General features: G+C 38.5%; 1 protein-coding gene across 1 annotated transcript in view; it reads left to right on the forward strand.

Moving 5' to 3' along the window:
• CAMK4 (calcium/calmodulin dependent protein kinase IV) overlaps positions 1–25,632 on the forward strand; it is a gene marked incomplete at its 3' end in the record, with an annotated part of 295,191 nt that overhangs the window by 262,791 nt on the left and 6,768 nt on the right. The window contains exons 6-8 of the mRNA XM_084233227.1: positions 3,346–3,436; positions 5,430–5,504; positions 20,325–20,400. Of these exons, the coding sequence (XP_084089353.1) occupies positions 3,346–3,436; positions 5,430–5,504; positions 20,325–20,400 (242 nt within the window). The remainder of the gene's footprint in view (positions 1–3,345; positions 3,437–5,429; positions 5,505–20,324; positions 20,401–25,632) is intronic.

Raw genomic sequence — 25,632 nt, forward strand, 5'->3', positions numbered from 1 at the left:
CCATTAATATTTTGCATAATTCCTAAATGAATATGGTAACCATTCACTTATTATTGAATTCAGTGATATGTTTTATTGCAGTCTTGGTGAATATTTTATTTATTTTTTATTATAAATTTCATTTTTTTATTCCCCATACAATTGCAACCCCCTTATTTTGACCCCAATCCCTCCCCTCCCCTTCCCCCACCCCGCATAGAGTGTCTCTGGTTCATAGTTGTTTGTTGATTTTGATTTTTACTTTCCAATAGTTATTCTTTTTCTTGGTCCCTTATTTAGGTTTTCTAGATTCCTGCTATGAGTGAGACCATCCGGTATTTTTCTTTTTCTTTCTGGCTTATTTTGCTGAGCATGATCCTTTCCAGCACCATCCATGTTGCTGCAAATTGCATGTGTTTATCTTTTTTGAATGCTGAGTAATATTCCATGGTGTATATATACTTGGTGAATATTTTAATTTTTGAATTGAAGCTTTGGATGAAAGTATAGATAAACATATTTTTCAACAGTGTCATATAAACAATTCCTAGAAATACAAAATGTTACTAGAAATATGTACTTAATAGAGTCTTATGACATGCACATATGTTGATACAGGAAATGAAACCTGTTGGAAGTATCAATGTTTCCCACTCTGAATTGGTATACCAGGAAAGTTGTACCAAATCAGAAACAAGAGCTATAGTCTTTTCTATTTGAACTCTTTGATTTCTTTGACTATCAGTCATTCTAACTTGACACCCTAGGTTTTCCTTCACAATGGAACTTGTAATTATCCTCTTTATTAACATCCAGCTCCCTTTCTCCATAATAGCACTAGCCCAGCAAACACTTTCTAGCAAATTTTTCTTTAACCCAATACCTCTAGGCTACCCCCATACCTAAGCAGTGTTGTGCACATAGAATTCTTACTGCAGGAACAATGGCATCTTTGTGGTCTTCATGCTCACATTGGACTCCAGCGGGGCACCTTGATTTATAAATGGAGGCATTATGCTTATCCACTGTTCACTAAATGTGTGATTATAGCTGATCACATTGATACTCAGTTCCATTTTAGTACACTGGCAAGTGCAATTTATGAATGTTTCAGACATCAAGGGAACAGAAGAAAAAATGAACAGATGAAATTTCAACTGTCTTTCCCCACACTCCCCTGAGGCATAGTCTGTATTAGATATTCAGATCAACTTCAAAGCATGTGAATAAATTAATTCAGCCATAATCATCAACTTTATGCTACTATAGAACAGTAACAAAAAAGAATTATATAATTATTCAAATTTCATTTTGAAGATAAAACTTTTTTGACTGATCTTACAGTTAAATTGCTATGTTCTAGCCCAGTAAAATAAAAAATATAGATTTGGTAAGATATTAGGGAGAGATACACATATATACACTATTTTTGTGAGTAAAAAGTGATGGTGTTTTTGGGAATGATTATGACCTTTTGATCCTACTAGACTTGCTATCCAATACCTGTACTATAAAAAAAAATGCTAAAATATCTAAATGCTGAAATGTTTTTTACTGCATTATTTATAATTTTAAAAATCTCCAATTTTTAAATTTGGACATGCAAAAGAGAATAGCAAAATAAATGATAGTTCATCCAACAAGATGGGTGCAAGAGATAAGCAGAACAAACAAGGGGAAATAGATGGAAAGATTTCAAAGACATTGCTTAGTGAGAAAAAAGCTGTGCAAAACTTCACACTAGTAGTGTTTTATGTAAAAAAGTATAAACAACTAAGGCTATCACTTTTATACATACAATTAAGTTTGTAAATGCATAAAAATGTATAAGCTGAAAACTTTTTGCAGAGGGATATGAGACTGAGATAGTCAGGGTCAAGTAGGACCTCAGTATTTACAAACATGGATGGAGCTAGAAGGGATCATGCTCAGTGAAATAAGCCAGAAGGAAAAAGAAAACTATTGGATGGTTTCACTTATAGGAAGAATATAGGGGAACCAAATAATGGATCAAGAAAAAAAATAACTATAATAAAAAAAACAAAATTAGCAGGCAACCATAAATCAGAGACATTCTGCAAGAGAGAGGGAGAAAAAAGAATCAAAACAGGAGAAAGAAGAGCACAAGGGAGTATGATGATGGTTCACAAGTGAATTGGTGGTGGGAATTTTATGGAGATTACACAATGATGTAAAATATATAAATAAAACATAAATTAATAAAAATGTGAATACATTTAGAAATTAATTTAAAATGCAATAAAATGTGTGGAGTGGCTAGAGGTGATCTGTAAGATTCATGTCAAATATAATCCTCTATGTTTCTATAGGTAGTTGGGTTTACTTTGAAGATCAATCATCTCTATTAAACAATATGTATCACATTAAAGTTAATTTTTTGTAGTAACTACTTACATCTAGGTGTTTGGTCAAATAATAATTATGAGATCTTTGCTATGACCATGATTTCTAAAATGACACAACTATTATTTTCAGATAATAAACCAGATACATTTCAATACACAAAACCTTTGACTTTACTATGATTAGCTAATCCTAGCTGATATGGTTAAATGTGTCAAAATGCAGGGGAATATTCCCCCACTGTTCTGGGCTCTTTTTGCACTGAACAAGCAAACAAATTAACATCACACAGATTAGTAAGAGAGTAAGAACAAATGTGGTAGCATTTATACAGAATATTTACATGGTTGTAAATTCTAAAGAAATTGGGCTAACTGGGGGGCTATATCTTGAGCTAAGGAATGGAATAGGGACTGAGAGAGTCAAGGAGAAAGAAGGGGGTCTCACACAATGAGGACAGGATGACTTCTATGACAAAACCTTGCTTCTATATATTTGCCCTATCTGAAGATAGCTATCTCCAATAAAATAATTATTTCTGGAGATGTCCCTAAATCTGCATTCTTTGAGGTAATAGTAGCAATTTCTTCAGAGGCTCACTAGGTTTCGATTGATCATAGTTCTGTGTACCAAAATGATGTGTATTAGAAAATGTCTACTCTAGAAATCTTGGGAAAAGACTGAAAATTTTAGGTGAGGCTGAAACTACAGATACATAAAGAGAAATGCAACTAATTTTCTCTGGGGAGAAATTTTTCAACAATGACCTTTGGCTCTATACAATTAAATATTATTTCATTTTCAGTTCACTATATAAAAGCTATTCTTTGATGATATGTAGTTTAAAGCATATTTTTCTTTATGTCATTTATTTTTAAATTATAAAATGTGTAAGTTGTAGGATTGCATAAGGTAGCAAATATATTCTGAAAATATTAGATGAAAATATTGAAAGCATAACTATAATTTCATGAATATTGCTTCATTATTCTTCCTATTTAGTACCTCCACGAAAATGGGATTGTTCATCGTGATCTCAAACCGGAAAACCTTCTCTATGCAACTCCAGCCCCAGATGCACCACTCAAAATTGGTGAGAACATTTCCTGGTGTGTTATGACCCCTTTTTATAGAGCAGAAGAAATTTATTCCATGGAATTTTAAAATATTACTCCATTCAGTTTTACCTCCATTTAACTTCTGGCTTCTGCAAAAGAATATTGAGTCATTTTGGAAGTCTGAGTTCTTTTCTGGAATACCAGTGTGGATGGTGCCTAGAGGCTGGTGCTCCATTGAGGGACATACACACAAAGGAATTAGAGCTTTTAGAAATGACAAGGAATGCGGAGTTGAACATGTATTTTTGTAGATAAGTTTATGTAAAAGAAAATCACAGAGAGTGTAACAATTCTTTTTTGGTAATTAGCTTTTATTACACAAATTAGTTGGAATTTAATTTTAGATAATCAAGAACTTTGACACTAAATGCTCAGTTCATTAGTTCGTGTTAGTGAATTTAGGCTGAGTTACTTGTATGAATAGAGATAAATTAAGATCTGTATTTCCCATAGTACACTCCCCAGAACAATGATTTTTCAGTGTTTACTGTGGTTTGGAGAGGTGCTAAGGTTGGTCAAATAAGATAGGAAATACCAGCTCATACAAAGCTAAACAAGACTTTTTTCCTACAAATTTCCTTGAATCTTAAAAATGTTAATGGTAGATTGACCCCTTATATAGTAAACTGTAGCACTTTTTTTTCATACCTCGTTTGACTTTGGAAACCTTTTTTTTTTCCTTCCAATAAGCATTATGAAGAATGATGCACTTTGGGATATTATGATCTACCCCAAAATTACTTGAAATCAAAGACTTAGGGAAAAAAAATTATGTTAAGTCTTATATTCTGTGGCCTTTCCAAAGCAAATCTTTATTAGCAGGTACACACACACACACAATTTTGTAAATTCACCTTAGGCTACTATGTATTCAATCCTCTAAAAGGCATTGCTCATATAGTACTGTTCTTTGTAATGCTAATCTGATGAATTCACTGCATTTACAAGTGTTAACACCTTTTAATATCATCTTGTGCATATCATGGAAGAATTGAGACAACATAATATACTTTATGAATACAAGAATCTAAAGAAAAAACGCTGAAGTCCTGCTGGGCAGCCTTATTCTCATAATCACTTCTGAAAGGCAGCAGGCAGCAGGGAGGCTCTCATTTCCTTTGACATCTCTTTCAAAGATTTTATCCCTAAAGAAATTTCTTTAAATGGATGGATAGCTACAAATTTAGGCAGGAGAACCTTTCTTTCCAAAGGACTTCCTGCTGCTTCCCCTGATAAGGATCAAGTGGTTCCATGGAAATGTAGGTTTATCTTTGAAGTCTAAAATGGCATCAATTCTGCATCTGCCTCTCTTGAAGAATGGCCCTGAGCCATTCTTTTTCCAGAATGTTTCCAGAGTGAGAGAGATGTAGTCCAGCGAATAGACCATAATGTAGCAACTTTTGACAAGTTGTGATATCCTGAGAAATAAATAAAAAAAAAAGGTTTTTACCAAAAAAATCTTATTCATATATTCATATAAGAATAAATTCTTACTGTCAAATACACTAGGGAAGGACATTATTTATTTTGAAGTAGACCCAATCTTGTGATATTTCTGTTCTTTTCCTTGATATTTATGAAAGTTTAACTTTATATTTTGATTTTTTCTATTGAATTAAAAATTCTCAATTGTAGCACTAGCTCTACATTGTCCTTTACTGTTTCATAAATTTCAGAATTAATATTACATGAAATATATTTACAGCTACTACCTTTAGAGAAATAACTTGTTTCTTTAAAAAGTAGGCATTAAGGAGAAAAGCATTAAATGTATTTGGGAGTTGCATTTTTCTCCCATTAAAGCAGGAGTTGAAGTTTTTGTTTGTTTACTCTTCAGCACATCGTGAAAGATGAAAAATTAACAAATAAATAAGTTGTCCTCAGAATTATCCAGCCTGAGAAACATTCTGTCATCACATAAAATTTGAGAAAAGACTTGCTTCATTAATTTTTTTCTTGTGTTGTCAGCTGATTTTGGGCTTTCTAAAATTGTGGAACATCAAGTGCTCATGAAGACAGTATGCGGAACCCCAGGCTACTGTGGTATGCACTCTAATGCTTATATTTGACTTTCCTCGTTATTTGGAATATTTTTTACTTTTGGTGTGACTCTCCCTGAGGAATATATAGATAAGTAATACTCTACCACTCATGCAGACCCCACTTGCACGAGGACTTAAAGGCTAATTTAAGAGTACTTTGTTTGAACAGTAGGGTCAGTACTTTACAGGTCAGCGCTTTACACCTGCCTTTTGGGCAGGACCTATGCTTGGGCCCAATCAGGAGTAAAAAGACCATCCCCAGACATAGGACAAGGAGGAACAGAGCTTGTAATTAGAATTAAAACCATGAACCTTTTATCACTTATTTACTTTTCTTTGGGAAAGTGACATTAATTCAGATGACATATGGGACAACAAAGAGAATGAGTGGTCCCTAGTTCTTATTCATGGCACTGGTAGCCTCACAAGATAAGGGCTGCAGTTCGGGTTTCACTGCCAGAGGCCCCCAATCCTGGAGATGAGCTATGAGCTATGTGAAGGTCCTTGTTTCCCAGGTCCTCGCCCAGCCATCCAGAAAATGCTGAAGAAATCCTTTGTGCAGCACACAACCTGCAGTATGCACTTACTATGCTTTCATAGAAGACAGAACATTCGCTTATTGGGACCTGTCAGTATGAACCTGACTCTCTTTTCTTGATGGCAAAACAGATCAGGCAATAGTCTTACAGCCAGTAAAACAACAGTTACCAAGAATCGCTAAAGTTTTTGTAATGAATACATCACAAATCAACTAAGATCTTACTTTGGATTATAAAGGAAAAAGACAAGATTTCAAGTTATCAGTCACAAGATTAACAACCATTATTCTTTCTTAAATTATCATATTTTGATAAAAATCTTTTTTCAATCATCTCTCTAGCAAAATTACTTACTGTATACTCAGACCAGTGATGAGCATCAGGGAGATGCCATCCTACGAACTCACAGAATCCAAAGAACAGATATGTAAATCAAAAAAGATTAACACCTTAAGAAATATCATGTTTAGTGTATGGGAAGCCCTTATGCAACGTAGAAGACAGTGGCATTTGGAGTTTCCTGTCTTATCCTTCTATGGCATTTATATGTGTTAGTCACCACTGTCTCATAAATAGACACATAAAAACTACATAACTAACTCATTTTAAAAACTTCTGAATTCACAGAATTCAGATTGGAGAAATGTAATGAGATAACTACTGAACCAAACATATTACCAAATTTACAGAATTCTTGTGCTGAAAGAAATTTAACATTCTCATTTTACTAAGGTTCAAGAATATGATTTCCTTAAATTACTACATCTAGTTGTTATGGAATCAGGGATACGAATACAGATATCTTTTTTGATTGCTGAGTAATATAACCAAAATGAAAATGCATACATTGTGCAAAAATGAAAAATAATGTAAGAATTATGAAAAAAAATACAGCTATCTGAGGACACAAAAATGTATGTAATTCCCTCTTTAAAAAAGCAAGATATAGAGAAAAATATAGTTTTCCTTCATACAAAGGTGTGTTGGTTCTTTCTCTTATTTTTAAACATTTTCAATTAAAAATTTTTTAAACCTTGAAAGTATTACTTGGTCATTGTAAGAAATTAATATAAAGTATATGTAATAAATGTTAATAGTTTTGTGCATCTCTCCACAGCTTTCTCCATATTCCTATATTCATATAAACATTTTATAATTTTTCTTTTAACTAGTTTTACTGGTGAGTACCAGAGTATAGTACTTTTCCTTGCAGTTTAACTGTTCATTAATCCAGTGATTACACAGAATTAAATCTTTACATCATGCCACATATTCTTGCTCTGGAGTAAACTCCTTGAGGACAGAGTAGTTTATCAATAGGAGAAAACAAAAAAAATTAAAACCTTGGCTTAAACAAAGTAGAGGTTGATTTCTCTTATGTGGGAAGCCAGACATAAGTGTTCCTGGTGTCTCTGCAACTCTGGTGGATCTCAGGGAAGGGAGGCAGGCTTTCTCTGTCTTGATGCTCTACATTCCTTAGTATGTGTCCCACAGTCTGAAATGACTGCTTGAAAAATAGTCATTGCATGCCCTCCCTGGTGGCACAGGGGTTAATGTCTCAGTGCTATTAAGCTACCATGAGCCACTGAGGCATGAGTTCTATCTCTGGCCAGGGAGCTAACCCACATACGGTGCAGCAGACCTCTCCTGTCTCGCCTACTGCTGCCCTCAGCAGTGTATTCAGTAGATCTGCCTGTTTTGCTCCTGACTCTGTCTCTGGTGAATCTTCTTAACCCCTGTACCTCTAGCCTATACCCCAGCTCTTGTATGCAAAAGTAAATACAATAAATCTTTTTATTTTTTAAAGATTTATTTATTTATGCATACAAGATCTAGGGTATAGGCCAGAGATGCAGATGGCAAGAGGATTCACCAGAGACAGAGTGGGGAACAGAACAGGCACACTGGCTGAAATACACTGCTGAGGGGAGCAGCGGGAGAGACAGGAGAGGTCTGCTGCGTCTCTCAGCAGAGGTCAGACCTCAGCCAGAGGTCTCTCTGGCTGGCCAGGGATCGAACTCAGGCTGCAGAGTCTGCAGATTACTTCATAGTGCGGTGCTTAACCCCTTGCGACACCAGGGAGGCCCCAATAAATCTTTTTAAAAAATGACATTACATGTGCATCCAATACAACAGCAAGAATAACAAACAAACAAAAAAACTAAAAAAGAAGGTACTTTTCCCTTGAATAGACTTGCTGAAACCCCACATGTTATCTCCACTTACAATTTATTGGCCATCACTTAGTCACAGCCTCCACATTGCCAGTAAAGCTGGCAGTGTGTCCTTTGCACATGTTGCTGCCTCAAATGAATTCAGGGTTGTGTTACTAAGAATAAGTGATAGGTTAGACAACTCATTATATCCACCACAGATTTATGACTAAGATTCCTATACCTAGAGAAAAATATGAGAAACATTACACTCTACCATGTTCCCTGTAGGCATCCTCTTGTTTGTTTTTATATAATTAACTTTCTTTAGCTGACAGCCTATCTGTGAGCCTTCCCTCCTGACGGCACCATGTGTGCTGACTGTATTTCACATGTCCTTATTTGTCCTTCTCCTGTATTTCTTCATGCCTTCAAGTCTCCAAGACTATGAGGGAATAGAAAAATTTGAATTTAGTACCATATGCCAAATGAGGTTGCCCATTTATAATCACCAACTGTGGGCCCACTGATAGAATAAAAAGAGAATTTAGAAAATAATGATAAAACACATTAAGTTTTTCCCAGAAGAAAGCTTATGGACAATTTGGTAATCATTATCTAACACCAAACACTATGACAAAGTGCTAGGTAGGTTGGAGCAATTCTCTGAAAATTAAAAAGATTCTGCTGAAAGGGAAGCATCAGGAAGAGATTACATTTATGATCTCTCAGGCTGTCTTCTGTGACCATGAGATAACAGCATCCTTTCAAGGACTTTAATAATGATGAGAACAGATTTTCCTTGCTATGTTACTGAGTCGTTATTCTACAAAGGAGTGACTTCTCCACTGATAGAATTAATATCAAATGCCTGATACACTCCATATTAGGCATTGTGATTACAAGAGTGAATACACTATGTTCTTGCCCCTTCTAGGATTTTATGGGTTGTAAATGAGGAAAAACCTGTACACAATAAATCAAAGTTTCTCTCAACAACTTTGCATTTATCTGAACAAAAGACTATAGGATATAAAAGGGAATGAACAATGTGTCCTGCCTGGAGGGCTTCACAGAGGAGGGACATTTGAGCTGGATACAGAAGGATGAGTAGGAGTTTCACAAGTGAAGAGGTGGCCAGAAGGCGTTCTTTGTCAACAGGCACAGGAAGAGAAAAGTCGTAGAGGAGTGATAGCATCTGGCAAGTTCAGGAACTGTTTGTCACTTTGTTATTTTTATATTATAATAAAGAGTCCTTGGTACAGAGGACAAAGATAGACTTGGAAAGGTAGGAACGGTGGTATTTTAAAAGAATCTTTTTATCAAGTTAAGGAAGTCAGATTTGCTTTAGGACATAATAGTGATCCAGCAAAGTGATCCAGCAAAGTTCTTAATTAGAACAATATTTTTAAATCAATTCTGTATTTTATAAATATCTTGATAATGACATTTTGACAGATGGATATGAGGGAGAAAAGAAATTAAAAGAAAGCAAATTAAAAAAGTGATTATAAATGCTCTTTTATTTTTCTGATGAAAGAAATTTGCACACAGTCAGCCTGTCACTCCATAAACACCTTCTCAGCAGATAATGTATTCCACTTACTCTTAAACTCAATTCTTTATTTTTAATATAATATATAAAATGGTGGTAGAAATACAATTTCAGATTCTTGTTCTTTTCATAAATAGGCCTGTCTTATAGATAATACTGTTTTATAATGGAAATTTTTACTGTTTAATATCTTTTTCATTCAGATACCTGTATCACCTAGAGGCTATGAAATGGGGAATTGAGTGGTTGAGTGTGATCATGATAATCTTTCCACTCTGCCGTAGGTAGTGGCTCACCAAGAAGGAGTAATTTGCTATATTATAAGCAAAAGAGAGAAAGCAGCAAGAAAACTGAGAGACAGTGGATGAGAGGGAAAACAAAAGAGCTTTGTAAATTCTGAGTGCTAAACACTTGTACAGAATTACTAGTATATGGACTAAGGCAGGTTTGAACATCAAAAACAAGTTTAATATATTTATTTACAAAGGCAAAGTCCAAATTCTGCATGCATTTATGCTTATATGCACCCTTGACTCAAGGGAAACACTCTTTAATGTCACCTCCAAGTGGGAGGAGAAGGGGGATTTTAAGTGTACACCCTTGTATAATAAGGAAGAAAGCACTGGGAAAACTGAGGGAGGGATAAACAGAAGTCACAGCAACACCAGGGCACAGGAGTGGATGATTGAGAAGAGAGGCAAGGAGCAGCATTTTGTATTGGCTTTTTTTTTTTTTTTTTAATAGAGGCATGCTTTATTTATTTGTTTGCTGGTTTGTTTGTTTGTTTTGTTTATACATGCACTGGGTACAGTCAGAAGTGCGGGAGGGAGGGTGAGAGAATTCACCAGAGCCACAGCGGGGAGCAGAGCAGGCAGAAGGACCGAAGTACACTGCTGAGGGGAGCAGCGGGCGGCAGGAGAGGTCTGCGCGCCATGTGGGACCCTCCTCCGGTGGCCGGGGAGCAGCCGGGGATCAAACCAGCGCTGCAGAGGCCGCGCGCAGTTTTGCAACCCAGCGCTCAACCGCTGCGCCACCGGGGAGGCCCAAGGAGCAGCATTTTGAATTTTATTTTATTTTATTTATTTTTTTAAAGATTTATTTATTTATTTGTTTGTTTGTTTATTTATTTATTTATTTATTTATTTATTTATTTATTTATTTATACAAGCACTGGGTACAGTCAGAAGCGTGGGAGGGTAAGAAAATTCACCAGAGCCAGAGTGGGAAACAGAACAGGCAGAGTGATGAAATACACTGCTGAGGGGAGCAGCGGGCGGCAGGAGAGGTCTGTGTACCATGTGGGACCTCGCCAGCAGCCGGGGATTGAACCAGCACTGCAGAGGCTGCGGGCAGCTTCGCAGCCCAGCACTCAACCGCTGCGCCACCAGGGGAGGCCCAGCATTTTGAATTTTAAAAATATGAGATATAGGGCCTCCCCGGTGGCGCAGCGGATGAGCGCTGGGTTGCGAAGCTGCCCGCGGCCTCTGCGGCGCTGGTTCGATCCCCGGCTGCTCCCTGGCCACTGGAGGAGGGTCCCGCATGGCGCGCAGACCTCTCCTGCCGCCCGCTGCTCCCCTCAGCAGTGTACTTCAGTCCTTCTGCCTGCTCTGCTCCCCGCTCTGGCTCTGGTGAATTCTCTCACCCTCCCGCGCTTCTGACTGTGCCCAGTGCATGTATGAACAAAGCAAACAAGCAGATATAATAAATAAATAAATAAAAGAGAGAAACATGCCTCTAAAAAAAATAAAATAAAAAATAAAAATATGAGATATAATAATGAATATTTGCATTCACCGATCTTATAAACAATTTGATTTCTTATATATAAAACTAAAGCACTCTTTGAGGGTCACCCTCAATTCTAGTCTTTTGCCCCCTCGCCACATGTGAGTACTGTCATCATTTTGGTATATATACTTCTGAGGAGAAAGCTGTCCATTTATAAAATGAGTCAGAGATAAGACCTAGGTGTAAGGCTGGTAGAAATCATTATTATGCTCTAGAAAGCATGACTTTGCAATGAAAATTCACATTTATCTGGCAAAAGTGTCTGATGTCCATCTATAGAGGAGAGTTGCAAGGGATTTCATTGTTTGTTAGAAGGATGATTGTATTCTAGGTTGACTCTCCTTCTGAATGCTAGGTCAAGTTTCTGCTTTTAATGGAAGGCTTTCAATTACATCTTTTGAGGAAGCAGATATTAATGAAATACTATCTGTCATTTTGTCAGGAAATAATGAAAGGAAAAGACAACCATTTGGTTTCCTTCATAGAACCTTTGCCCCAGACTATTAATAGCTTAGGGTTATCCTAAATGTGAATCACAAACAAAAATCACAGATGCTATGTAATAAGCAAATGCCTATTATTTTCTGGGAACTGTGCCCAGGCAAAACAAATTTTTAGGAAAGTAGATTAAAATTTGCAGTGAAAGAACTCAGTGACATGATCTCTGAGAGAGTCCATGAGGAGTTCAACATGGAAGAGTTTCTCAACGTCTTGTTATTGGAAAGAGAAATCGGCCCCCAAAAGGGAAAAAAAAAAAACAAGCAAACATTAGGTCGTGGCCCCTGACGAATGCTCTAAAATGTAACTATGATATTAACAACAAAATGTCTTAATTAGTGTAAAATATTTAAGGCTTTAGGTCTGTGGCTGTTCTCACATATCCATGCCAATCACAGAAATGAATTACAAGATATTAGAACAAAAAAGAAACTGATATGAGATTGGGTAAAATTAAAGACTATTTCTGTCTAATACTAATTACCTAATTTATTTACAACCTTAATTATTTTTCATTTTTCTAAAGAACCAAATAGCTAAGGTGAAATAATAAGAGTATAAATCATGTTGATAAGCTAATCAAGCAAAGGTGCATTTCACCTGAGAATCAAATGCCCATATTGGTGACTCTCTTTCTACAATAAACTTTAAAACATTAGATGAATTAAATACACAGTTATAGGTCAAGTTCACTGCCTGGACCTTTCTGGTTGACAGGCTGGAATGTACGCACTAGGGTTCCTATGGTGCTTCTTGGCCACAAAAGGATAGTAGGGAAGGTGAGAAGAAAAGTTTCCACTAAGTAGGTGGAAAGGGTCCTTTTTCCCTGAGCCACCAGGTGAGTGTCCAAGACACACTTGCATGAACAAGTGCCAAGTAAGGAAAAGTGGCACTGAGGGCAGGTAGTGGTGAGGAAAGGTCATAGCTCAGTTTGTTCTTGACCCTACAGAGAATAGGAGTTCTGCAGACTTACATGAAAGTTTTAAATCTGGAGGATAATGAGTCTCTTAGGATATTAGTATTGTTCTATACTAGCTTACACAAAGCATCTTCTGTGGAATTTTAATTGCATAGATTTCAGTTTTTTTTTAAAATTTAATAAATTTATTGGGTCCAAACTACAAACTAGGCAGAGCTCTAGGTGCTAGATATGGCAGTGAGAAGAACAACCCCTCTCCTTTAAGGATGGTTCATTTTAGTGGGAGAAAGCAAACAATAAACAAAGTAAGTGTTTAAATTGTATTCCTCTATGGAAGAATATAGAACTGGAAATACAGAGATAGGAAGTGCTGGGGTCCTAGGGTACAGTTTGAGCAGGGTGTAGTAGTTTTCACACAAAAAACATAGGATCAAAGTCTTGAAAGAAGTCAGGAAGAAAATTAACAATGTAGATATCTAGGGAAAGAATGTTCCATGTAGAGGAGACAGAGTGTACCGCCCTGAAACAGGAACATGCCTGGGTCCAGAAAGCGATTGGTGATTAGAATGAATGATGAGGGGAAGGTTAATTAATTATCAATTATCAATGATAATTGATAGTTATCAGGTAGTAGAGAGGGACAACGTCGTCGCCAACATGATCCCCTCAAGTCTCCTATTGTCAGGGTTAGACAGTCTTTAATATCTAGTAATCCTTAACTTCTGGGTCTCCATATCATAAATCATTTCCTGTGCCATTGCTTTATGTCTGTAAGAGTCTACTTCAAGAATAGAACCAGCAAGCCAGAGAGTTCTAAGTGCTATGAGGATTCAGCGCTGATACTACATCTGTGAGGAGGAATGATAGAAGGAAATGAGGTCAAAGGGAGAGGTGATTAATGGCAAGTGGGCAGAAGTTTGCTTAAAATGTACTGTTTGGGTCCTGAACACCCATGAAATCATCCATTTTAGAATGTTGTTGCAGAAAATGTATGCATAAAATAAAAATAAAGTTTCAAAAGAATTATCATTGATAGTTATCAGTAGATTTCTAAACCCTCTAGGGAAAAACACAGAATTTGCCATTCTTAACACTTAAGATAGAGTTTGATTTCTAAGCCTATTGCTTTATATTTCTGTAGATTTTTATAGGATAACAATAGAATGGGTTGGGAATATTTATTGTATTCTACTTCATCCCATGGAAAAGAAAAGGCAGTTTTTATGGGTCACACCCATCACATCACACTTTAAAGTGACCAGGAGTCTTAGTCTGGTTAAGATTTCAAACAAATAGTGATTATTCCAAGATGGGAGAGCTCAGTGGAATCATAGAGAAGTGAATTTCCTAGAAATAAAACTTTTATGGGGTAATACAAACAAGTTGTATTTATTTTTTCCTTTTCTAAAAGCACTAGGTATTCTCAATTATTTTCTTTTCTTTTCAGAGTATTATTAAAAAAAATAAAAAGTAAGGTGAGGAAAATAAACGGAAAACATTTTTTTTTTAAATTAAACAGCTTAAATGAAAACTATTAAGTGGGAATGGGATTGACTGATATTTGTAGTGTAAAAGATCAAGAACCTGGGAAGTGGGAAGAAAGAATTAGGACATAAAGTACATCACTTATATTTCAAAATATCCTGCAAACTATTTTTTTGATCTAAGTTAACAAGTCATAAATAACCAAAGTGATAGAGATCTTAAAAGTCTCTTCATTCCTTCTCACCTTTTCACAGCATGACACGCACAGAATTGATATTATTTTCATAGATTCACTAAAACTGACAAGGCTACTCCCAGCCAAAAGCAGGCTCTTCTGGAGTCAGCTCACCTGTATCCCTGACTGACCAACAACTTTGTCACACACTTAGCACCCTGGACTGGGACACTGCCTTTCTTCTGTCCTCAAAGCACAAATTGCACTTGACAAAGTCGTGCTGTATTCTTGCCAAAAGGACTTGAAAAAGAATGACATGGTGCAGATACTAAGAAAAGCCTGAGTTTGGAGTCTGCCCCGCTATAGCACTCCCTGAGTGCAGGCTGTCCTCTGAGTTCCTAGCTACCTTAGGAAGAGGGAGGAGCATTGGATTTCTCAATACTGCTTTTCTGCTTCTGAAAGAGAAATCCAACACTTCTTCCTCACGCTTCCACAACAGTCACTCTAGTGAGGCAAAGTCCACAGGGAATCTCGAGATGTTATGTAAAGATGCCAGGAATTGTGTGGTCTCGAGAAAATTCTGAATTCAAGATGAGACTTTGCAGTGAAAAATCTGATTTTGTCCCTCAGTTGGAGGAGGAGGGTAGTCGTTCTTATAAAGGCAGATCCAGACTTTAAGATGAAAATTTTCCCATATTCTATGAATTGCTGAAGTGAAAGCATAAGAGAAAATTTAAAAACAAAACCCCTGATTTGCTGGCCCTGCAGTCTGGCCAGACCTGCCTCCTGCATTTACACACCAGCTGCCCTCTAGCCTCACAGACTTTACTGTTTCTTGAGTGTCCCTTGTCTCCTCCTGCTACAGGCTCTCTCACCTGTGCTTTCTCTATCTGGAATATTTCTCCCTCTTTCCTCAGGCACTTCCCTCTCCTTTTGTCTAGTTATCTCTCTAAAATCTTCACATCTAGGTCCAAACTTGACTTTTTCTGGTCATCTCCCCTTATCTCACTCCAGTTACCTCCAACTCTGCCTTTCTTCACCTGGTTTTTGACCAATATCTACCTCCCACCTCCCCACCCCCAGACTGTCAGCTCTGTGATGACACAGCAGGGGCCAAATAAATAGCTCCTGATTTATTGAATGAATAATGAATGAACTTGTTGATTTCATTCACATTAGTCTTCTGTTTTTTCCCTTAAAGGCTGTTAAAAGCAGTTTGAGAAAAAGCTTCTCATAAAGAATGCCACTCTAGTTTTAACTTAGTTTGGGGGAAGCTAACCTAAGGTTTGTATGCAATGAAGGTGCAATCAGTAACTTGGGTTGGGGCCTTCCTGGTGGTGCAAGGGGTTAAGCACAGCACTGTGAAGCTATCCAGAGCCTCTGTGGCAGGAGTTTGATCCCCAGCAGAGGGGAGCTCCCCACATGGCGCAGCAGACCTCTCCTGTCTCGCCCGCTGCTCCCTTCAGCAGAGTATTTCAGTCACTCTGCTTATTCTGTCCCCCATTCTGTCTCTGGTGAACCTTCTCACCACCCTGCACCTCTGGCCATTGTGCTTGTTCCTGTATGCATACATAAATGAATCTTTAAAAAAAATAACTTGGGCTACAGGAAAAGAGAGGAAACCCAGCACCACTGTGTTATCAAAATGTGTCATGGGCCATACCCAATGTTTTCAGTTTAGGACAATTTCCAGAATTGACTACAGTGAAATCATTTGATAAATGGAATTCATTCATATAAATGAAAGCTCAATCTCCAGATACTTTTCTAAAACATATTTAATGTTTTATTCTATAAGAAAAAATTTATTGAGGTAGCATTGCATTGTAACACTAAATAAGTTTCAGGTGTGATCATTATAAATCAACATTTGTATTAACACATTAAGTTCATCAGGAAAAATCCAACTCTATTCCTTGACCATACAATTGACTTCTTTAGCTGATTTACCACCTCCATCCCCGTTTCTCTCCTGGTTACCAAAGTGATAGAGAACTCTCTGTTCTCAAAGTGATAGAAAATGGATAACCCCCAATTTGATCTCATTGTCTAAAAGTTTATTATTGTTTTATTCAGTTAATTTGCTTGTTTTTTATCACATATAAGTGAAATCAAACAGTGTTTTTCTTTCTCCATCTGATTTATTTCACCAAGCATAGTGCCTTATAGATCCATTCATGTTGCAGATGCGTGGCTTGATTTCATCTTTTCTATAGCTTAGTAGTAGTCCATTGTGTGTGTGTGTATCATGTCATCTTTATTAAATCATCCATCATTGGGTACTTAAATTGTTTCCAGATCTTAATTATTATAGATAATGTTTTGAATGAACATGGGACTGCATGTATATCTTTGAATTATGGTATTTTGTATTCATTGAATACAGAAGTGGGATAACTGGATCATATGGAATTTCTGTTTTTCTTATTTGAGGATACTCCATACTGTTTTCTATAATGGTGTGACAATTTACTTTCCCACCCACCTTATATAGGGTTCCCTTCTCTTCACTCACTGCTCCCAAAACTTGTTTCTTTTATTTAACAGACTATTCCAACTATTTTAATGGTACCAGGATCTTATTTAAAAAAAAAAAAAGTCAGCACTCTGAGGTCTAGGTTATTCATTGGTGAATAAATATCATAATTAAAGTTTGATAGTTTTATGCAATTTTTGTATCAGGTTGAAATTGCTTTTCTTGAAGAATACATTTGATATCTTTGCCATTCTAAGACCATTGACCAAAATTATTCTGTACTGGAGATTAGAATATGAAGTCTCCAGGGAGCTCTGTATCATTAATGTTTAATGAGCCATAACATGAATGACAGTATTGGGAAGTAGCAGAAAACTTTGACCCACATAGAAGACAGCCAGGAAAATTAAGAAACAGTAGTTGATTCTAATTGATCTTGAATATATTTCCATAAAATATATTATACCTTAAAATGATTTACCCCCACCTCTTTCATTTGTTTACTTGTTGGACATTAAAGTGTGAAAAGTTATGAATGACAGGTGGAAGAGCTTGCATCAATGACACATGGAATAGTTGATATCTTTTCTGAAGTAAAGTTGAAGTTGTCAGCTATTTCTCACTCAGGAGATCACAATGAGTAGAATCACCTGCAAGGACATATAATACCTAGAAGAGGTGATGTGCTGGAGTGCCAGATCCTGAAATTTATTCAGAGCTTTTAGAAAAGACTTATTGTTATTACTAGAAAATGTTTGATGACTCTCAATAAAATCAAAGGTTATATTTATTAACTAGTAATTGAAAATAGTGGAAGATTACTGCAAAAGTTACCTAATTACATCTCCGTGTTTAGACTTTGCTTCACACAAATTGGCATTATGATTGTTAAATAGTATAAAATCTTTTAAAAAGATAAATGTATTGTGGAAGATGAAAACATTGTATGTCCCATTTGTCTCAGTTAACCTCACTGTGGAAAATTCAGCCTTTCATGCTAGTTTACTCACACTGCAGCATTAGAAGTAAATAAACTACAACTGGAGAATAGGGTTGTATCCAGTGCTCTGAAGGAGGTATTTCAAGGTTCTAGATATTGTCATGTTATGTAAGAAACTCAGAAGCCCTATAATGTGAATCCAGAAAGAATTTGTTCCAAGATATTAACTTCATTTGGGGTCTGGGTTCTGGAAGCTATGAGGAATGGCAGGAGAACACACCTGAACTTTGATGGAATGAATCTTTGTACAGTTGGGATGGGAGGGTTGACTTCACTAGAGTCAGTGGGCTCACTGCCCACAGGGCAACATACACAGTGAGCATCTTGAAGGAGGAACAGGACATGCAGCAGGGTCTATAGGTGGATTTCTTTTCATCTTTTCTTGCTCAGATTATCCTTAGCTAGCTGCCCCTTTCTAATATCATAGTGGCCAACAAGTTAAAATTCAGAGTAATCTTGGAAGTTAATTCAATTGACTTAGATATTAGAGTTAAAAAACAAGATCCAGAAAATGTAAAAGACTCCAATATATTTCTATGTTTATGTATAAATGTCCACGTGAGACTTGGTATCATATCCCTGATGTGAAGTAGGGTGTGAGGAGGGCTAATGCATGCTAAATATGCACAAATTAGTTCCCTGACAGCAACAGCTCTTGGATACAAAGATAGGTACAGATGACGGCAGCCTCTTAGAAATTGGCAACCCAACCTTTGATTCCTCTGCCCTATGGTCAGTGAAACATTTACGAGTGGGAGTTCAGTGCTGGGGATGTTAGAACCCAAAGAAACCTTCTAGGGGATACAGATTGCCCTAAAAAATGATGGCAAACCAGAGAGAGTGCAGCTGTTTGCACTGAGTATACATTTTTCATAATTATGTTAATTAAATCTGAAAGGAAATTTTTCTAGGAATAATTTGCCTATAGATGAGAAACTTCTTGGCCCCAGATACAATTCCTTCAAAGAATTGCTGCTTAGAGTGTGAGATTGTGCATTCTCATTTCATTTGTGTAGGCTTTTCAGCTCCTATAATTTATGTAACATTATTTCTCCTGAAAAGAGACTATCCAGATTGGAAGAAGATGGCGAGACAGTATATAGTATGGGAAAACATTAGTAGAAAATCCACTGTGTTCCCTCCTAGAGATAAATCCAGAGTCACATGAGGACAGATCACTTCCAGAGCCCACAGTGCATAATGAACCTGAAGGTTCCAGCCTGCGTGGGTGGTGGGTGTAGATGGAAAGGATTCAAAAACTTACTGGAAAAACAGTGTGCCACACCTGTCTTCAAGGTCTCCCCCAAGGGACCCTCAGCATCATCAGTCACCTCCTTCTTGGGGTCCCTACTGCCACCTCCAGCACTTTTGCTCAAAATAAAAAAAGGCCACTCTGGACTACTGATCTGAGCCCTGATTCTGCAGGTAGGGGAACCCTCTCTTTTCCTTTTCCTCCTCTGTCAGTTCAGCAGAAAAACAACACCTCAATCCTTAGTGCAGGAAATAGGTCCCAGTTAACTCTCCATTTCCACAGCTTTGAGATAACAGAGACTATTTAATGGCTGAGAAGAGTGCCCATCTTCACAGTGGTAGGCAGGCCTAACAGAGGCACCTCACTGTACACCTAGAGAAGGTCCCCTTTCTCAGTTCAGCATCCCAAACTGATTGAGGACAGTGCTCTCTGCAGGCCTACATGTAGTTCTCCATACCAGGATTCATGCCAAGGTCCTTCCTAGCTCCTGCTCCAACTTTCCAGCACTGGAGAGTCCCCAATGCTTCCCTCATCTGTTCTGACCCTACCCTTGCACACTTTCAAACCCACACACATGGGCACCCTGTGCTTCAAGCAGATCTAGACTTCAAGGTAACATAACTGTGCCCCTTTTTGCTTACTATGCTAGATTTTCATTTCTTTGTGCAAAGCTTCCTTTAAAGTAGGTTAAGGGATTATTAGCAGAGATACACCTATCTGATTTGGACAGTGTCATCATATTCCATGCAGAATGTTAAATAGCTTAATTTTTATGCACCCAAACACAGAGACTAGAATATCTCTCACTAAAATAAGACATAAGAATTTGTAACTTCATACTTTGGTTTGGGGAAAGAAGATTTGTTCTAGAACTGTTCTAAAGCTTCTGTTGATGAACTTATTTCTCCTCCATTGCTTGCTATTAAAATAAGACTGTTGGATTTGAACTCAAATTTAACACATTTTTCACTCTTTTGGCAGCACCGGAAATTCTTAGAGGCTGCGCCTACGGCCCGGAGGTGGACATGTGGTCTGTAGGAATAATCACCTACATCTTGTAAGTGAAGAAAAGCTATCTTTATGCAAACTGTTTGCCTTTGCTGTCAGATTTTCTAGGAAATCATAGTCTTCATAAAAAGAAAGATTACTTTCTGACTGTTTTGTGATTTTCCATGACATACATACATTACTGTAGTTAATGAATGAATTTTCTTTTCATTTTCTTCTTTAAAGATTTATTCACTTATGCATACAAGAGCTGGGGCACAGACCAGAGATGCAGGGGAGGTGGGGGGGGGGGTGAGAGGATCCACCAGAGACAGAGTGAGGAGTAGAACAGGCAGATTGACTAAAACACACTGCTGAGGGGAGCAGCAGGTGAGACAGGAGTGGTCTACATTGCCATGTGGCTTTCTCCCTGGCCGGCCGGGGATCGAACTCCTGCTGCAGAGGCTGTGGATTGCTTCATAGTGCGGTGCTGTAGAGGCAGGAATGACACAGTGCAGGTTTTCGGATCCAGCAGACCCGGTAAAGGAGGAGTCAGAGTCCTCAGTGGTTTTTTGCAGGTCTTTTATTGGGATTACCAGGTACACAGCAGGCAGGGGTGCTGGGGAGCCGGGAGGCAAGTCTTCACTCTGTCTGGGCTCTCCGGCCTTCTCTGCTTCTCTCTCGGCTTCTGCTCGTTCTCGGCTTCTTGGCTTCTGCAGCTTCTCTCTAGGCTTCTGCTGGCATCCCCGTGACGCCGCTCTTAAAAAGCACAGTCTCAGCCCAGGTGAATTTCATCTACCTATGCCCATACCCTATTCCAGGTGCCCGCCATCAGGCATGCATTCAGGACCTCAAGGATCCATCATCTAACCTGATGGCGGGAGGGCAGAAAAGCCTGACATTTTTCCTTACCCTACAGGTGCTTAACCCCTTGTGCCACCAGGGAGGCCCTATGAATGAATTTTCTGAAAACAAAAATTGCTTTTGATTTTGAAGTTTTCTTGGCAGCAGAATTTCTGTCCAGAGCTTTGCTGTATCTTATTTTGCTGCACAATGTATAGTAGATTTGGAGAACAACTCATTATTTAATGATACCAAGAAGTGTGAAAATCAGTTCTACTTATTAAACCTGTTTTTATTTTACTTCTTGCATCTCATTGAAATAATTAGTTCATTGGTCCTTTTTAAAGACCAAATGTCTTTTAAATCTATTAAACAATCCCAATCTGGTACTTTTCTTATCAGAACTTGTTAGAAATATTTTGACCCTCAGTTTTGTTTCCTTTCTCTGATAGATTCTCAACCTTGAGTTTAATACCATAAACACAAAGAAAATTTTTTTTCTGGTAAGAAATTAAATAAGCCAAATATCTCACTCTCTGGTATCCCTACCTCCATTCCTAAACTGCTGTCTACAAATAAACAGAGAGTTTCAGGAAATTTCCCAAAGAGATGATGGAATTTCAGAGAACAAACATTAGCAAGAATGGTGGAAGAGCAAAGAAAGATTATTGTGGAACAACTACACAAGCAAGATATTAATAAGTTTGAGAGTTTAATTCAAAACAAATTGATTTTGTTGTCATTTAGCAGATATTGCAGAGTTAGTAATAATTTGAATATACAAATCTGTAAAATAATTTTGCAGTTTATTTTTTTTTAAGATTTTATTTATTTATTTATACAAGCACTTGGTACAGTCAGACGGGAGGGTGAGAGAATTCACCAGAGCCAGAGCGGGGAGCAGAGCAGGCAGAAGGACCGAAGTACACTGCTGAGGGGAGCAGCAGGCGGCAGGGGAGGTCTGCACGCCATGTGGGACCCTCCTCCGGTGGGCGGGGTGCAGCCCTGGATTGAACCAGCGCTTGCAGAGGTCCCGGGCAGCCTCGCAACCCAGTGCTCAACCGCTGCGCCACCGGGGAGGCCCAATTTTGCAGTTTAAAAAAGAAAATAATAGTCAGCTGAGATTGCAGTAAGAAAATACCATAGAATGGATGGTGTAGGGTAAGGAAAAATGTCAGGTTTTCTGCCCTCCCGCCATCAGGATAGATGATGGATCCTGGCGGTCCTGAATGCATGCCTGATGGCGGACACCTGGAATAGGGTGTGGGCATAGGTAGATGGGATTCACCTGGGCTAACTAAAACTGTGCTTTTTAAGGATGGCGTCACGGGGATGCCAGTAGAAGCCTAGGAGAAGCCGCAAGAGAAGCAGAAGCTGAGAGAAGGCCGTAGAGCCCAGAGTGAAGACCTGCTGGGGGCTGGGAGGCCTGCCAGCCTACCGGCCCCCCAGCACCCCTGCCTGCCATATGCCTAGTGAACCCCAATAAAAGACCTGCAAAACCCCGAGGGCTCTGACTCCTCCTTTACCCGGTCTGCATGGGATCAGAAAACCTGCACTGGTCCATTCCTGTCCCTACAGATAGCTTAAACAACAGAAATTTACTTCTCATAGTTTTGGAGGCACCTGTAGCAGATCAGAGTACCTGTAGGTTGGATTCTGATAGGAATTCTCTTCCTATGTGCAAGCAGCCTTCTTCTCACTGTGTTTTCATATGGCTGAGAGGACACAGGGTTTCTGGTGTCTCTTCTTAAAAGGGCACAGTCCCATCATGTGGCCACAGCCAGGTACTTCATCTAAGTGAAATTACCTTTCAGAGACCTTTTCTCTCAGTGCCATCAGACTGGGGAATTAGGACTACAACATATGGATTTGGAGGAAGCAAACAATTTAGTGTGTAGCAGGAGTTTCTTGGTTGTTTTCTCAAATTTAATAGTGACCTCAGAAAGTACAGTGTTAGGTAACATAAGATGTAAATGGGGTGCCTGGGGTAGAACCCCCAATAAGTTTGCAAACTAAGTTTATGTGCTTTATTGGTCAGTAAGACAAAAGGTTTAGCAAGGAACACATAAATTAGCCATCTGCTATGATGTAACGGTACCAACATTCAATTTCCTGCATTTCCAGAAGTATTAAAGCTTATGAATAATTGAAAGTGATAGGAAAACATGTTTTTCTTATGAAAGTGCAAATTGTTAGGTAATGTTTGCTTGCCACGCTAAGTGCTTAAATCATTAAAATACATCTCTTAGGTGACATCATAGAATTCCTTCAGCCTATACTGAAGAAAGAATGTTGTCTCCTGAATTATGTGGGAGGCATATGTTGAGTAATTGTAAAGGCAGGACTGGACACAGAGCAGGTTTTCTGATCCCATGCAGACCGGGGTAAAGGAGGAGTCAGAGTCCTCAGTAGTTTTGCAGGTTTTTTATTTGGGGTTCACCAGGCATATGGCAGGCAGGGGTGCTGGCTGCCAGCCTCCCAGCCCCCAGCAAGTCTTCACTATCTGGGCTCTCTAGCGTTCGTTCTGCTGCTTCTCGGCTTCTCTTTCGGCTTCTGCTTCGGCTTCTACTGCTGCTGCTGCTGCTGGCGTCCCCGTGACGCCGCCCTTAAAAAGCACAGTCTTAGCTCAGCTGAATCCCATCTACCTATGCCCACACCCTATTCCAGGTGCCCGCCATCAGGCATGCATTCAGGACAAGGATCCATCATCTATCCTGATGGCGGAAGGGCAGAAAAGCCTGACATTTTCTTTACCCTACAGTAATGTTAAGTGAAAAGCTGAACTTCACAAATAATAACACAGATTTTCCCTTAACATGGAAATGTACTGGCCCAGTAACAATTGCACATTGTGATGCAATGAATGGACTGAAGTATTAAATGAGGTACAAGAACTCAGATCAAGGTAGGAAATTAAGTCACATTGCCTGCAAAACTGAAATATGGAATGAGTAATAGTCCATGATAAAGTCACTGACATAGGAAAATGAGGGGGAAGTGTGGTCATTTGAGAAATATCTCAGTGTAGTTCTGAAAATAGTTTTTAAAAACCTGTCAATATCAGGCTTCCCCTGGTGGCGCAGGCAGTTGAGCACAGCACTGTGAAGCTGTCCGCAGTCTCCACAGCGCCGGTTCTATCCCAGCCGGCTGGTGAGGGTCCCACATGGCGCGGCAGACCTCTCCTGTCATGCCCGCTGCTCCCCTCAGCAGTGTATTTCAGTCAGTCTGCCTGTTCTGTTCCCGGCTCTGTCTCAGGTGAATTCTCTCACCTTCCCGCGCATCTGGCCTGTACCCCTGTTCTTGTATAAATAAATCTTAAAAATAAAATAAAAACCTGTCAATATTGATTCCCCTAGTTTACTTAAGCTCATTAATTGATAGTTATTGTTTGAAAATAAGCAATAGTGGTCCCCCAAATGAAATCACAGTGCTGCTTACAGCTAATGTTATTTAATTCTAGTCTAACTTATAATCCCTAAACCTGGTGATGCCATTTGATCTGCAGTTCATTAATCATGGATGACACCCACCAGTTCATTGGAATATTTTTTCCAAAGGATTGTTCCATTTTATCTCTTAATATTACTAAAACTTCTTCTAGGCTATTTTGTGCTGTAACCTTGTTCTTATAAAGTGACAGAGTAAAAATGAAGACCATTCTTGTTTTTTCCAGAAATTCTGGTCCCTTTTACACTTAACCCATTGTCCCCATAGACAGAAGCAATCACCAGAATGCTTAGGACAGAATCAGAATCAGATAATGCCAAAGACTCAAGCTCTCTCCTTCAGTTTTCAATGCTGGAGAGCTGCCAGTGGCTTGGAGCTGCCCTGTATTGTTCATCCACAGCCCAGCCCTCTCTGCCCCTAATATCCTTCTAAACTGTCATTGTGGCATTCGAATATCACCACTTCTGAAGGGTTTTTGCACTTTGTACACTTGCCTATGCACGTTTGCTGCTGGGTGTCATATTTCTTCTATTTTTGGCATTTCAAGCTGACAAGATAGAACATTTTACTTCCCTCACCAAAGGACAAAGTCACAGACAAGACTGAGATAAAAAGCAATCCAAGCACTGTACCTTCTGAACTGTCATTTTTCTCTCCAGATTTCCACATGGGAAACACAGCTCCTTAAACTAAGTCTGAAAAGTTGGCTAACAACAGGCTATATTTTTCCAGTGTGTGGGGTGCACAGGAGGAGCTGGATGAAGCCAGCTTGCCTCCTTGTCTCCATCTGGACGCAGGCTCACTTACCTCCTGGGGCTGGGCCAGGACTCCCTGTGCAGGCTCTGCAGAGGGGAGATGAAAGCAAGGCCTTGGATTTCAGTGCTGAGCCTTGACTTTTTCTGTCTGTCTCCAGAATAGTCCAGAAAGACAAAGCATCTCTCAATAGAAAATCCCCTGAGCAAAATGACTGATTCTTCCTATTAGGATGTACTTGAACATTTCATGCTCTGTG

The sequence above is a fragment of the Talpa europaea genome, assembly GCF_964194135.1.
Source record: "Talpa europaea genome assembly, chromosome: 5".
Taxonomy (NCBI): Eukaryota; Metazoa; Chordata; class Mammalia; order Eulipotyphla; family Talpidae; genus Talpa; species Talpa europaea.